The sequence below is a fragment of the Phacochoerus africanus genome, chromosome 2 (genome assembly GCF_016906955.1).
Source record: "Phacochoerus africanus isolate WHEZ1 chromosome 2, ROS_Pafr_v1, whole genome shotgun sequence".
In the NCBI taxonomy this organism is placed as follows: domain Eukaryota; kingdom Metazoa; phylum Chordata; class Mammalia; order Artiodactyla; family Suidae; genus Phacochoerus; species Phacochoerus africanus.
In genome coordinates, this window is record NC_062545.1 from 140975205 (window position 1) to 140991615 (window position 16411).

Sequence of the window (16411 nt, forward strand, 5' to 3'; positions counted from 1 at the left end):
TTTGCTGTGTAAAAGCTTCCAGTTTGATTAGGCCCCACTGGTTAATTTCTGTTTTTATTTCTATTGCCTTGGGAGACTGACCTAAGAAAACATTTATACATTTAATGTTAGAGAATGTTTTGCCTATGTTCTCTTCTAAGAAAGAGTGTTATAGTGTCATGTCTTATGTTTAAGTCTTTAAGCCATTTTGAATTTGTTTTTGGGTATGGTGTGATGGTGAGTTCTAGTTTCATGGATTTACATGCAGCTGTCCTGTTTTCCCAGCACCACTTGTGAAGAGACTGTCTTTTTCCCATTTTATATTCTTGCCTCCATTGTCAAAGATTAACTGACCATAGATGTCTGGGTTTATTTATAGGTTCTCTATTCTGTTCCCCTGGTCTGTATGGCTGTTTCTGTACCACACTGTCTTGATTATTGTAGCTTTGTAATATTGTCTGAAGTCTGGGAGACTTACACCTCCTGCTTGTTATATTTTTTGTTTTCCCCTCAGAATCGCTTGGTAATTCTGGGTCTTTTATGATTATTTGTTCTAGTTCTCTGAAAAATGTCATGGGTAATTTGATCAGGATTGCATTAAATCTATAGATTACTTTGGGCAGTATGGCCTTTTTATCATATTACCTCTTCCAATCCAGGAGCATGGGATATCTTTCCATTTCTTTGAATCCTCTTTAATTTCCTTCTTTAATGTTTTAAAATTCTCAGTGTATAAGTCTTTTACCTCCTCAGTCAAGTTTATTCCTACGTATTAAATTTTGAAGGGTGTGATTTTAAAGAATATTGTTCTTTTTTTATTCCAATATTTCATTGCTAGTATACAGAAATGCAAACTATGTTAATCTTGTATCCTGCCACTGTGCTGAATTCATTAATCACTTCAAGCAGTTTTTGTGCAGAGTCCTTAGAGTTTTCTATACATAGTATATCATCTTAGAGTGACAATTTTACCTCTTCTCTTTCAACCTGGTTACCTTTTATTTCTTCTGTTTATCTGATTGCTATGGCTAGGACTTTCAATACTATCTTGAATAAAAGTGGTAAGAGTGGACATCCTTGTCTCATTCCAGATTTTGGTGGGAAGGCTTTCAGCTTTTCTCAGTTGAGTACTGTATTGGCTATGGTTTGTCTTTTATTACGTTAAGGTATGTTCCCTCTATACCCACTCTGGTAAGAGTTTTTATCATGAATGGATGTTGGAATTTGTCAAATGCTTTTTCTGCATCTATTGAGATGGTCATGTGATTTTTGACTTTTGTTAATGCAGTGTATGATGTTGATTGATTTACATATGTTGAACCATCCTTGTGAACTTGGGATGAACCCCACTTGGTCATGGTGTATGCTCTTTTTTATATGTTGTTGGATTTGGTTGGCAAAAATTTTGTTGAGAATTCTTGTGTCTACATTCATCAAAGATATTGGTCTATAATTTTCTTTTTGGGTAGTAACTTTGTCTGGTTTTGGTATTACTATGATGGTGGCATCAGAGAATGTCTTTGGGAGTGTTCCTTCTTCTTCAATCTTTTGGAATTGAAGATTAAGAAGGATGGGTATAAGTTCTTCTTTGTATGTATGGTGGAATTTGCCTGTGAAGCCATCTAGTCATGGACTTTTGTTTCTAGGGAGTTGTTTTTTTTTTCCCTAGGGAGTTTTTAATTACATGTTTAATTTTACTTCTAGTGATAGGCCTGTTCAAATGATCTATTTCTTCTTGATTCAGTTTTGGTGGGCTGTATGTTTCTAGAAAGTTGTCTGCTGCTTCTAGGTTGTCAAATTTGTTGGCATATAATTGTTCATAGTATTGTCTTACTTTTTTTGTATTTCTGTAGTATCCATTGAGATGTATTCTTTTTCATTACTTATTTTGTTTATTTGGATTCTCTCTCCCTACTTCTTGGTGAGTCTTGCCAGAAGGTTTACCTTTGCAAAGAACCAGCTCTTGGTTTTATTGATTTTTTTCTGTTGTTTTTTTAATCTATTTTATTGATTTCCTCTCTGATCTTTATGATTTCCTTTCTTCTGTTGACTTTAGGTTTTGTTTGTTCTTCTCTTCCTAATTCTTTTAGATGATAGGTTAGGTTATTAATTTGAGATTTTTCTTCTTTTTTGAAGAAGGCCTCTATTGCAATGAACTTCCCTTTAAGGAATGCTTTTTTGGCATCCCATACATTTTGTATGATTGTGTTTTGTCATTTGACTTACGGTATTTTCATGTTTTGCTTTTTAGGGCTACACCTGCGGCATATGGAAGTTCCCAGGCTAGCTGTTGAATCAGAGCTACAGATGCTAGCCTATGCCACAATAACACAGGATCCAAGCCGAGTCTGTGACCTACACCACAGTTCACAGGAATGCCAGATCCTTATCACACTGAGTGAGGCCATGGATCTAACCCACATCCTCATGGATCCTATTTGGGTTTGTTACCACTGAGCCATGACAGGAACTCCTGTCTCATGATATTCTAGGTTGCAAATGTTTCCACTTTTAGAACTTTGAATGTATCTTGCCACTCCCTTCTGGACTGTAGTGTTTCTGTATAGAAGTCAGCTGAAAAACGTATGGAGGGTCCCTCATAATTAACTCATCGTTTTTCTCTTGATGCCTTTAGAATATTTTCCATATCTTTAACTATTGCCAATTTTATTATAATACATCTTAGTACAGGTCTGTTTAGGTTCAACTTATTTGAGGACCCCTGTGCTTCCTGTATATGGACATCTGCCTCCTTCTTTAGATTTGGAAAGTTTTCAGCCATAATTTTTCCAAATATATTTTCAATACCCTTTTCTTTTTCTTCTCCTTCTGGGATCCCTATTTTGTGTAGATTGGCACTCCTTATATTATCCCATAGATCTCTTATACTTGCTTTCTTTTCTTTTTTTTTTTTTAATTTGGTTTTCTGTCTGTTCTCCTGATTGGGTGATTTCCATTATTCTATTTTCCAAGTCACTTATTCGTTCCCCTGCATTATTCATTCTGCTGTTCAATGCCTTTAACTCAGATTTCATCTCTGCAAACGAATTTTCTAATTTTTCTTGGCTCTTTCTTATAGTTTCTAGTTCCTTTTTAAAGTAATCTGCATTACTGTTGACACCCATTCTTAATTCATTCAGTATTTTCATTACCTCCTTTTTGAACTTGATGTCTATTTAATTGTTTGTTCCTTCAGGGGAATTCTCCTGTTCTTTTAATTGGGAATGGTTCTTGCACGTCTTCATTTCGCTTATATTTTTCTTATTCTGTGAGTTTAGGGGAAATACTCATCTACTGTAGTCTTCTTTTGTTTTGTTTTGTTTTGTTTTGTTTTTTAGGGGTGCATCCATGGCATATGGAAGCTTCCAGGCTAGGGGTTGAATCGGAGTTATGGCTGATAGCCTACGCCACAACCACAGTGATGCAGGATCTGAGCCACGTTTGTGACCTATATCACAGCTCATGGCAACACTGGATCCCTGACCTGCTAAGCAAGGCCAGGAATTATACCTGAATCTTCATGAATATTAGTCTTATTTGCTTCCACTGCACCACAGTGGGAACTCCTCTCTACTGTAGCCTTGGAGGGCAATTTATATGCAGAAGCATCCCTGTGTATCTTGTGCCTTATTTTTGGCACAAGGGCTGCTTTTGGTTTGGATGCTTGCTATCTCTTTCCTCAGTTGTGTGCAGGCTATTATGACTGGGTGTATGAAGGCATCTGGCCTACATGTGCTTCTAGGGAGGTGGGGACAATGGGTAGCACCTGTAGGCAGTACCTGGTTGCTAGGCCCTTGTCAGTAGTTAGGACGAATGAGGAGGTGGCATGGGCTTCCCCTGATTGCAGGGCTCTGGGCAGTGGCAATAACCCTCAGGTATGTGTGGGCAGTGCCCAGTGCCCTTGGCAGCAGCAATGGGAGGAAAGGTGTCTCCCTAGGGAGGTGGGAGCAACAGGTGGTGCTTAGTTGCAGGGCTCCCTGCAGGGGTGATCCCTGAGGTGACTGGGGCCACAGGCAGTACCTATTCATAGGACCCTTAGTGGTGGTGAGCCATGCCCACCTCAGGAGTCCAAGATGGCTGCAGTGGTTTGTACCTGCCCCCATAGCCCATACAAGTGGTACCCACCACCTAAAAGCCTACACTTATGCAGACAAAGTTGTTCCTATGGTGGTCCTGCATCCTCCCCACTGCACTCCCCAACAATGGCACTTTGCTTCACTAGTGGACCCAGGCCCCCTCCTGTACTTCCTAAGCTATGGTGCACTGCTACCCAGCCCCTTTGGGCTGTTTCCACACAGTCATCCCTAGTCATCTCTCTAGAACTGACCTCTGAAGCTGGAGCCTCAGCACCCAGCCCCAGTACAAGTGTCCCAGGCTGTGGTTTCCTGGGCAGCAGTACAGATGGTCTATGAGGCTTTCTCTCTGCTTTGCCCTCCTCAGACTGGCTGTTGGGCTTTTCTCTGAGGCTTTGAGGTGCCCCCTCCATCCCAGTTTATCTTCCTGTCAGTTAGGTGGCCTCCCAATGTGCAGATTCCTTTCCTCTTCCACAGGTTCCTCTCAGGAGTGCTGGTCCCATCTTGATTCCTTTTTTCCTCTTCTCTCTTTTTCCCCTTTCATTCTATCCAGTTATGTGAAGGGTTTCTTGCCCTTTTTGGAGGTCTGAGGTCTTCTGCCAGTGTTTAGTAGATATTCTGTGTGAGTCACTTTACGTGTAGATTTTTTTTTTTTTTAATGTGTTTGTGGGATAGGGCGAGCACCACATCCTACTCCTCTGCCATCTTGATCTTGCCCTTATTTGCCTCTTCCATTCTCATTCTCTCTCTAGTGGGCAGTGGCACTTTCCTGCAGTGGAAAGCAGGAAGGTGTGCTTGTGTGGTCTTACGCTTTGATCATTTTTAATTTCTAGTACAGTAAATATCAGTAGGTATAACACATACACGCTTATGCTCTTTGGGGGCTGTAGTCATTTTTAAGAGAACAAAGAGGTCCAGGAACCAAAAAGTTTGGGTACTGCTATGCCTCACAAACCCAAGATGAATGATGATGTTCTTGGTAATGCTGTCTTCCTTGCTTCGAACCTAAGGCAGTAAAACATCCTTCTTTCCTGAGAATTGGCTGAGCGAAACATAAATTGATAGGGGAAAAGAACTCCTGGAAAAAATTTCAGAAACTGATGAGACTTACATGGTGATGTTGAAAGATGAGACTGCCAGGTGAGATTAAGGAGAAGCTGGACAAAGGGGACTCAGGAGATGTGAGAAACACTGGCAAGATAGATAGGGACTCAACAATGGAGGCTGGATGGAGCAGGTGGTGGGCACCAGGCACTGGGAAAGTACCTGGTATTTTTATTAAATTTCTCATTGCTAAATGGAAACCTTTATTTTAAAAAGAAAAGTGATCATCTAATCAATAATTTGATTTAAAAAATAAAGGATTCACGGAGTTCCTGTTGTGACTCAGCAATAACAAACCCAACTGGTATCCACAAAGATGTGGGTTTGACTCCCGGCCTTATTCAGTGAGTTAAGGAGCTATGGCGTAGGTCACAGACATGGCTCAGATCACACGTTGCTGTGGCTGCGGTGTAGGCTGGAAGCTGCAACTCTGATTTGACCCCTAGCCTGGTCCCAACTCCCATATGCCTCAGGTGCGGCCCTAAAAAGACAAAAATAAATACATAAAAATAAGGGATTTGGTATGGATTAAAATCATGAATGCTGTGAAATAGAGCTTACAGGTCATCCTTAAAGAAAGTAACTAAGGAAACAATACAATGAATTTAGTATTCAGAGACTAATCCATCCTGAAAGTATGGGGGGAGGGGTTTCTGCCTGTTAGTGAGCAAGAGTTCCATGTTGGGAAATAAGTTTCCTGAGATTTCTAAAGTGCTTGGGGGCTAGGTATCTCTCACCAGGATTCCTGTAGTACATCCCATAGCCAAGGGAATCAAGTGCAGTCCCCATGCAATTAAACAGCTTGGTATTTTGTTTTACTCTACGTAGTCAGTCCATAATAACTTATAACAGTTATCTGACTTATAAGAAATTTGCAACATTGCTAAAGAATAAGATAAAGCTTCAATTTTATTTTAATTTTTCTTAGGTTTTATTTATCACATTTCCTAATATTCTTTTAAGTAACTGAGAAATTATTTTGTTTTGTTTTTTTACTGTAAGACATGTGAAAATGCGAGGTAAAAAGTTTCCCTTAGAGTGTGTTCTTTGAAAAAAATAGCAAAAAAGTTTCCAAATGAAATAAGTATTTCACAAATGATAAACCCACTTGTCAATGGCATCTCCCTTTATAGTTCCCCAATAAATTTTTTTAAACTTTATAAACCTTTGTTTATTTGCATTTTAAAAAGATTATGTTTCACAAGATATTTTTGTTTTGATGGTCAGCATAACCCTCTGCATCACCTGGCTGATTGATAAATACAACTCGAAAGTCCGTCCCCTAGCCTGGATTCTATGGCTGGCTTTCTGCGGGCTCCCTGACAGATGGATTCCCACCATTGGGCCCTTCTGGCCCAGTACTTGACCTAGAGGGTTGCCTGCTTCTAAGAGGTCAGTATTGGTAGTGGGGCAGTACTATGGAGCAAAAAAGTGTCCAAAAAGGAGTCAGAAGATCCAAGCCCCCAATAGCCTGGAGACCTTGAGCAATTTCCTTAAACTAGATGGTGAGTAGCTTCTCATTTCTTAAACCTGGTCAGCTCCACCTCCCCTGAGTGCTTCATACTGTTGCTACAAGGATCAGACCAAGATCACTGACAAACTATAAAGCCCTATGATGTATAAGAGAGAACCAGAAATTTCACTGGAGTGTGATTCAGTTCAGAGGTTCTGTCAGCCCTGCGTGGGGACTTTATTTAAGGTAAGAAAAAGAAAGGAAAGGAGGAAGGAAGGAAGCAGGAAAGCAGGAAAACAGGAAGATGTAATGTGAAGCCAGCTCCGCTTTATTTTTGTGTTATGTTGTGTTTTGTGATGATGGTCCAGAAAGATTCACTCTGGCCAAGCTGACATAATGATAACAAAATATTAACCAGTCTCTCAAGGGCTAAAACCTCATAAACAGTTAGAAAGGAAACCAGGGCATACACCCCTAGCCATGGTGGCAAAGGAGTCAGGAGTCAGGCAATGGAAGCCTGGGATGAGAAATGTTTGTTTCGAGACACTGTGAAAACTTGGTCTGAGCCTCTAAACGGCAGTTTCACAGCTGATGACAGTACTCAGCAATGTATGGTTAAGTTAAAGGAAGTCATTAACAGTCTTCCACAGGCTTGGTTTCTTTATTTGAGAGTCTTACATCAGCTCCCTATCTATTTCAACAAAACAAAAATATCTTGTGAAACATAACCTTTTTTAAAAATGCAAATAAACAAAGGTTTACAAATTAAAAAAAATTAGTGGGAAACTATAAAGGGAGATGCCAATGACAAGTGGGTTTATCACTTGTGAAGTACTTATTTCATTTTGAATCTTTTTTGTTTTTCAAAGAACACACTCAGGAAAACTTTTTACCTCACATTTTCACATGTCTTACAGCAAAAAAGCAAAACAAAATAATTTATCAGTTACTTAAAAGAATATTAGGAAATGTGTTAAATTAAATCTGAGAAAAATTATTCATCCCCCCCCCAAAAAAATCTGGTGAAAGTCACCAGTCAATGTGAGGACCTTAAGAAAACAGGCAAAAAAGGAACACTACTGGCATGTAGAATGTGGCATCAAACATAACCCAACTAATGTGTGTCTGGATGTAAAGAAGGGGAACAAAGTAGGTACAATGACCTAGTCTCTCTTCCGGGCACAGGTGTCAGTTTTTGCCGCCAAGGGAGTGACCTAAAGTACTGTAATGCTCTGCAGGAGAGAAAAAAAAAAAAGCAAAGTTGAAATGAAACCAAAAATAAGTGTGATATAGTCTCACTGCCCTCCAAATGTATTTGAAGTAGCCAGTCCCAGAAAAAAATCCTATGTGGCTACCTGACCCCTGCTAAAGCAGCAGGGAAACTAGAGGAACTGACTGCCCAGTCCCCAGGCGGGGGTGGGGTAAGGTGGGGGGCTGAGAGAGGAGGACAGTACCTCTCAGAATTCTCTGCTCTTACAATGTCAGAATAGCTATAATGTGAGTGGAAACAGGTGACAGCCTGGTGAGCTAGGGCCAAGATCTACTCTAGAAAAGATAAACACCAGTTCTGACATGTTTATGATCTTTCTGGACTTCAAGATAAGTGCATAACATCTCCTGTTCACCTGAGAGAGTTCAGAGCTTACCTCGTTTCACAGAGAAGGAAAGTGGAGCACAAAAGGCAGATGAATGGCTAGCATAAAGCTCCTGATGGTAGATGACAGAGTGGGTTCAAACCCTTCTTCTGCTGCAACCTCAGGATTCTTTCTTAGGTGACTATTCTGCTCCATATAAAATGATACCATTTCAAAAGCTTTACTATCCTTACCAAGCTTCCTGGAATTTCTTCATCCTGGAAGGCCTCTCTTGATTCCGCCGACTCCTAAACCATCTTTCAACCTGGCGCTCTGTCAAGTTACACTTCTTTGCCAGTCCATAAATATCAGTCTGAAAGGGGATAAAACAAGTGAATGAGTGCTTATCAGCAGAGTCAGGCTGGCAGGTATCAGAAAGCAGTGAGACTGGGTTACAAGAGCTCGTGCGCTGGAGTGGAGATGCTGCATTAGACCTTGAGCCAGTGCATTCACCTCTTCTGCATGTGGAATCACATACACACACCCTCAAACAGAGAGAATGTTAGTTCCCAGAATGCTAACTCTCCCAAAGTTGGAGGCAACCCATATGTTCAAGTTGCCTGTGTGGCTCCCTTAGTTGGTTTTATTTAGGGCCCCCCAGGTTTCAGGTAGAGAAGTACAGTTTAATATGTCAATCAAGCCAAATCTCTTCATTTTTTCCTATGAGGAAAATGGAACCTCGATACTTGTAATAACTTGTCCAAGACCTAAAACTAGAAGCAAAGTGAGGATAAGAACTTAGGCTTTTGCTGTTTCTGTTATTTCACATGATCTTTCTAACAGATCCAGAACTTTCACATTTAATCAGATGTACATCCTATTTCAAACTAATCTGAAATAATTCCAGTCATAAAAAATAAGGATTGCAGACTATAATTATGACGATTGTTTCTCTTCTGGGAAGCAGAAGTTGTAGGTTATGATTTAAAATTGAAGACAATATCAATGATGGATTAGCTCAAAGGTCACAAATCTGAAGTTCTCCCAGGGCCAGACAGGAAACAATGACCAGGTGGACCAGTTCTACTTCATGGTGGGATTTTAAGTTGTATTCTTTCAACACAAGCGTGTTTTATATGTTAAACCTACAGTATTTTTCACTTCCACAAGGAAATAAGCTCTGCAATTTTTTTTGAGATACCAGTCCTAATGACCTTTTGTTTTCCAATGTTGAATACAAGAAATATTTCAGTTTACTCTTAGCTTTACTATGAGAAAAATAAAATAGCATAAAACTGAGGGAAAGCTGAGGCAGAGTGGTTAATCTGTCTGACTTCACATATGTCTATCCTCAGTATATATATTTTCAGGAGACACTGCAGAGAGTGAAGAACCTCAGGGAGCAGCAGTGTGATGGAAAGAAGGGGCCCTGAATGCAGCCACAAGGTTTGGCTCCTCCATGCAGAAACCACACTCAACCCTTTGGCTCTCACATGTCTTACCTGTAAAATAAACTGGACTAGAGAGCTTTTTGCTCTGAAAACGTTTGAGTGAAATGTTTGAGTGTATCTAGAGAGAATCTAGCAAACTGGAATGTCCCTAGGCCCACAAGACCTGCTTTGTGTCCGTCTTACAGTGCCAAGTTTTCTCTAGCTCTCCTCCAGAACTGCACACTCATTTGTTCTGCATCAGAGCTCACTGTGTTTTTGATGAGGAAATGGACTAGATAACGCTTTGTGCTGTTACTTCATTTTACCAACAGCAGGAAAATCGATCTGTGGGCCAAGGCTGTTGGTTTGTTATCATGGTTCCCTCTTAGGATATTTTGAAGCTATTGTTGAGATCCACATATAGACACACACACACATACACACACACACACACAAATAGTGGACATGCCACCACATATACACAGTCACAAAAGACATGTGCAAAATCACAGCTCAGAACTTTCCCCAGGGATTCACGTGTCTGGTGTTTTGGATCTCATCAATTACCACGTTACGCCCAGCTGTGCTAACCAGCCACAGACTGACACTACACACACTAAGTGTTTCTGGTTTTGTTGATGCAGCAATAGCAGCTGAAGAAGCCTCCTCAGATCTGCGTCCTTGAGTGTTTTACTAAGTCAGGGGTTACGTATCCCCTTATACTGCAGTGTCCTGCTGTTACAGGTCTGGAATACTTTGTTATAGCTAACACCCATCCCCTGAATGAGCACAAAGTTTTTGACTCCTCCCAGCAGCATGTGCTGCTTCAGCTATACATTAAGTAAAGTGCTATCTACCTATGTGACATTGGCCAAGTTAATGTGTGGAGGTATTATTCTGGGCTGCATATCTGAAATCTCTACTAAGTCATAAATTTTGCTTTCTTCTACTATAGCCTATGTTTCTAAATTCTAGTACCTTTAATCTGTGGGTATTTTACTGGCCAACTTGTCCTCTTGATCTGTTATACAAATATTGCCTCAATTTTATAATCTGTGAACAATATAAATTAGCTGTCTTAACTATGTTTCTTCATCTTCATGGTTTAGTAGATTAAACTTTCTAATGCTCTGGGGTTGATATATAACATTTCTTTTTTTATCTTATGCAAATGTCCAAATTATATCTATACTAAGCCATACTGTACTGTCAAGTGAGTTACAACAGTTACTTGCAAATACAGCTCCAGCCTTTGAGATACATTTTTAACATTCTATTCACAGATGTTTAACATTCTATTCACAGTAGAAACAGCACTGGACAGGGAACCATGGACTATGGTCCAGCTTTAGATTCAGCCGTTAATTACCTGCATGACCTTCGACAGTTCATTTCCTCTCTTGAGCCTTAGTTTCCTCATTATTTCCAAAAAGGAAAGATGACCTAATTGCTAATTCTCTTTCAGCTTTTCTTAGTTTTTCTTTAACTGTCACATGGCTATTTTCTCTCCAAAGCAGGCAAACTTGGTAATAGCTGAATTTTCTACATATTTTTAAATATTCTGAAAAGCTGAAAAGAAGCTCTTGCTACAACAAGCAGAGCAAGTAACTGATAGCTAGAACTGTTCCTCACATCTTATACAAGGTATTACCAAGGTTACATAGTCTCAGATAGAAACAGAGAAGGATAGTAAGGACTCTGAAGGAATCCTAACCTTTCACAAACACAGTTAAATAATTTCCTCTCTGCAAAATGTATAATGGTTTTGAGGTATTACTATCACCAGTGGTAACAAGAGTATTTAGATGGCTGCAGTCTTTTAGAGCACGTAGACATAAAGAACATGTGGAGATGGCTTATTAGACTGTCCTCATTTTATAAAAAAAAAAAATGCAAACACAGAAGATGAGGGCAGAACAAGTTAGAGACAGTGCTGGCTAGCCATAAATAATTCTGGGCCCGATGCCTAGTGCTACGTGGTTATATCTCAACATGGTGTCTTTGTGCAGGGAGCCCATCAGACCAATGATAGAAAGGATCACAGAAGCAAGTGAATTGAGCAGATAAGTTCGGGAACTTAAAAATCCATCTATCCAGGAGTTCCCATTGTGATTTAGCAGATTACAAACCCAATGAGTGTCTATGAGGATGTGGGTACAATCCCTGGCCTTGCTTAGTGGGTTAAGGATCTGGCGTTGCTGTGAGCTATTGGTGGAGGTCACAGATGCAGCTTGGATCTGGCATTGCTGTGGCTGTGGCTGGCAGCTGCAGCTCCAATTCAACCCCTATCCTGGAAACTTTCATGTGCTGCATGTGTTCCCCCTCCCACCCCCACAAAAAAAAATCCATCTATCCTAAAGCTGTGTTAGCATATACCCTCAACTTTCAAAATTACTGGTGAGAGCTATCTGTGTTCATTGCAGCGGGCGTGACATTTTTTTAGAGAAGTTCTTATCTCATCTCTCATTTAAATATGGATATACAATGAAATTAAACCTGTCTGGACACTATTTTTTTTTACAACTATTAGGTTAAAACATTTTTCTATGGTATGTAAACACACAGTGCACTATAACAGTTCATCAAGTACATCTCATGTTGAGAAGAGTATTGTGACTCTCCTGATAGTTCCATCTCTGGGGAGTGGGCGGGGGCACAATATGTTTCGGAGTATTTTGAGGCCCTGGATAAAATAGTGTCCTGCTTATGAAAACCACCCAACAGATACTTTCATAGGGTGTGTAGCATATACTGACAGTGCCTCAGTCATCAAAAGTGTCAGATATGGGCTACTTTGCCTTAACAAGGATCTTTTTTCATTGGTATACTTAGTATATATTCCACCATTAAAAGTTAAACTTTGATCTTTATACCCAAATTATGGCATTGGTTGTTAGTATTCAATACTATAATTGAACACAAGAGCTCAACTAGTAACATTTGTTATTTTATATTATAATATACATCTGTCACTTTATGTTATGCTTATAATGTTGTATAACCTATCAATGGAGAAAAAAATCCAAATGAATCAAATCATTTGCTGCTCAACTGGAACAGATTTCTTGTTCAGATGAGGTAAGCCACAGATGACTGAAAGAATCATTAAGAAAGGAGATTTTTAAATCCAAAAACAAAGAATTTGTACTTACTTGAGATGGGTGCCTTGTGGACTGTTTGAAAAACTTCTCCAAGGTGGTATTCGGTGTAATCTTTCGCACTTGTTCTTTAATGCCAAATGTTTTTGCTAGAGGTGAAGCAATAAATCTGCAAAAATAAGAACAGAAGTAAGTTTGAAATCTCAGAATGAATCCACAACGTCATCAGAAAACTCAAGCTTATAACTTTAGATTCCAAATGAAAGATCAATCATTGGGCTACCTACAGCCAGTATCTGCCTTAAAGAGTTCAAAGAGAGCAAAATGTGAGAACTTTTATACAAGCATTAACTTAAAAAACCAAAATACAGCTGATTCTTTAACATCACAGTGGTTGGGGTGTCAACCTTCAGCAGAGCAGTCAAAAATCCTCCTTATAGAACTTATAGTCAGTCCCCACATATGCGGCTCCTCCATGTTCTGCATCTGTGGAAACAACCAACTGTAATCTAGTACCAGAGTGTTTACTACTGAGAAAAATCTGCTTATAAGTGGAGCCTGCAGTTCAAACCATTGTGGTTCAAGGGTCAACTGTACCTGCACAGTTCTAAAATCCATCCTGTGTAAATGTGTATATATTTATATACAAGATCCAGGAACTAGGATAAGCCATTCCACGTAGAGTTTCATTTTTAAGACTACCAGGGGTTAAAATAAATAAGAGTTTTGTTATTAGAAGTTTTATTTGGTGATATTACCTTAGAGAAATTACTATGGCCCTATTTGAAATTCTAACTTATGGGAAAAAAAAAAAAAAGGCATGACTCTTAGGTAAATATCTAGAAATAGGATTGATGGGTAGTATGGCAAGTATACATTTAACTTTATAAGAAACTGGCAACAAATCTGACTAGGAACCATGAGGTTGTGGGGTTGATTCCTGGCCTTGCTCAGTGGGTTAAGGATCTGATGTTGCCATGAGCTGTGGTGTAGATTGCAGATGCGGCTTGGATCTGGTGTTGCTGTGTCTGTGGTGTAGGCCGGCAGCTGTAGCTCCAATTCTACCCCTAGCCTGGGAACCTTCATATGCCGTGGGTGCGGCCCTAAAAAGACTAAATAAATAAATAAAAAAGAAACTGGCAAATTGTTTCCTAAAGTGGCTATATCATTTTACCTTCCCACCAATGATGTGCCAGAGTTCCACTTATTCCATATCCCTGCCAGTAGAAGGTATTTCCAGCCTTTTTAATTTTAGCAATTCAATTGGATAAGTAGGGGTTTTTGATTCTATGCTCTAATTTTTATTACTTCCTAACTTCAGCTTGTTTTAGTTTTAGTTTGCTTTTGCCCCCGTAGTTCCTTAAGGTAGAGATTGATTTGAGATCTTTCTTCTTTTTAAATATAGGTGTTTATAGCTATAAATTTCCCACTAAGCACTGCTTTTACTGAATCTCATAAGTTTTGGTATGGTGCTTTTTCATTCATTTCAAGTGATTACCTTGTGATTTGTCCTCTGACCCATTGGTAATTTAAAGTATGCTGTTTAATTTCCACATATCTGCTAATTTCTCAATTTACTTCTGTTACTGACTTCTGATTTCACTTCATTGTGGTCAGAAAACATATTTTCTATTATTTCAGTCTTCTCACATTTGTTGAGACTTGTTTTAGGGGCTAACACATGATCTGAATGTTCCCTGTACACATGAGAAGAATCCATATTCTGTGATTATTGGTGGTGTGCTTTATAGATGTCTATTAGATCTAGTTTATTTATAGTGCTGATCAAGTCTTCTGTTTCCTTGTTGATTTACTGCTACTTGTTCTTTCCATTATTGCAAGTTGGTGTTGAAGTCTACAATCGTTGTTGAATGGTCAATTTCTCGCCTCAGTTCTGTTAGTTTTTGCTTTAAGTATTTTGGGACTATGTTGGTAGTTATATATGTTTAAAATTGTTACATCTTCTTGATAGATTTACCCTTTATGAGTATAAAATATCCTTTGTCTCTAGTAATAATTTAAAGGTTTTTAAAGACTAAGTTGTCTGGTATTAGTATAGCTACTCTAGCTTTCTTTTGGTTACCCTCTTTTGCTGGTATATATTTTCCCATCCTTTTACTTTCAATTAATTTATGTCTTTGAAACTAATGTACGTCTCCTGTAAAAACTATATAGTTGGATGATATATTTCCCTATCTACACCTTTTAGTTGGAGTACTTAATCCATTTACATTTTAATGTAAATTGCATTAATTACTGATAAGACAAGATTTATACCTGCTCTTTTGCTACTTGTTTTTATATATCTTATACCTTTTTTGTTTCTCTATTCTTCCATTACTATCTTCTGAATTAAGCAGATATTTTATAATGTACCTTTTTAATTCTCTCTTTCTTTTTACTATTTTAAAAAGTTACCTTCTTAGCGATTTAGGGATTACCTAGGGATTACAATTAACATCTTAATTTATAACTTCCTAGTTCAGATTAATGCCAAAATTATATCAGCATTATTCAAAAACTCCATTACCTCCCCTCTCTGTGCCATTACTGTCCTATAAATTACATATTTACAAATTGTATTCTCATCAACATAAATTTAAAATTATTATTTTATGCAGTTACCTATTAAATCAGGAGAAAAATGTGTTACAAACAAAAATGAATTTACATTTTCTTTTTATTTCTTATGTAAGTAACTTTACTGGTGCTCTTTAATTCTTCACATGGATTCAAGTTATTGCCTTTGTCCTCTAATTTCAGTTAGAAGGACTCCCTTTAGTATTTCTCATAGGATAGGTATTGGCAACAAATTCTTCCAGTTTTTGTTTATCTGGGAATATCTTAATTTCTCTTTCATTTAGAAGGATAGTTTTGCTTGGTAGATGGTTTTTTTCTTTCCTTTATTTGTCCTCACATTATCTTTGGCCTCCATAGTTGCTGATGAGAAATCAACTCAATCTTATTGAGGATCCCTTTTATGTGTTGAGATGCTCCTCTCTTTCTGTCAAGATTCTCTTGATTCTTCCTTTCAAGATTCTCTCTTTGTCTTTTAACAGTTTGCTCATGATGCTTGTAGATATGGATCTCTTAAAGTTTATCCTACTAGAAGTTTGTTTAGCTTCTTGGATGTACAGATTGATGTTTGTCATAAAATTTGGGGAATTTTTTAGCCACTTATATCTTCAAATATTTTCTATCCTGTTCATTTTCCCCACTTCTTCTGGAATTCCCATTATGCATATCTTGCTATGCTTAATGGTGTCCCACAGGTCTCTGAGGCTCTTCATTTTTCCACATTTTTTTTTCTGTTCCTCATGCTGACTCTTTCTACTGCCTGGTCAAATATGCTGTGAAAGCCCTCCAGTGAATTTTTGATGTTATTTTACCTCTCGAGTCCCAAATTTCTATTTAATTTCTTTTTATAATAAAATATATATATATATATATATATATATATATTTATATATATATATATATATACACACACACACACATATTGTCTTTTTAAGGCTGCACCTGCAGCATACGGAAGTTCCCAGGCTAGGGGTCAAATAAGAGCTGTAGCCGCTGGCCTACACCACAGCCACAGCAATACCCAGATCTGAGCCATGTCTGTGACCTGCACCACAGCTCAAAGCAATGCCAGATCCTTAACCCGCTGAGCAAGGCCAGGGATTAAACCCACATTCTCATGGAT

At 38.6% G+C, this 16411-nt stretch overlaps 1 protein-coding gene across 1 annotated transcript in view; it reads right to left on the reverse strand.

Moving 5' to 3' along the window:
- CERS3 (ceramide synthase 3) overlaps nucleotides 1–16411 on the reverse strand; it is a 105965-nt gene that overhangs the window by 57606 nt on the left and 31948 nt on the right. The window contains exons 3-4 of the mRNA XM_047766838.1: nucleotides 12766–12880; nucleotides 8438–8556 (exon numbers count right to left, since the gene is read on the reverse strand). Coding sequence (XP_047622794.1) covers nucleotides 8438–8556; nucleotides 12766–12880 — 234 coding nt within the window. The remainder of the gene's footprint in view (nucleotides 1–8437; nucleotides 8557–12765; nucleotides 12881–16411) is intronic.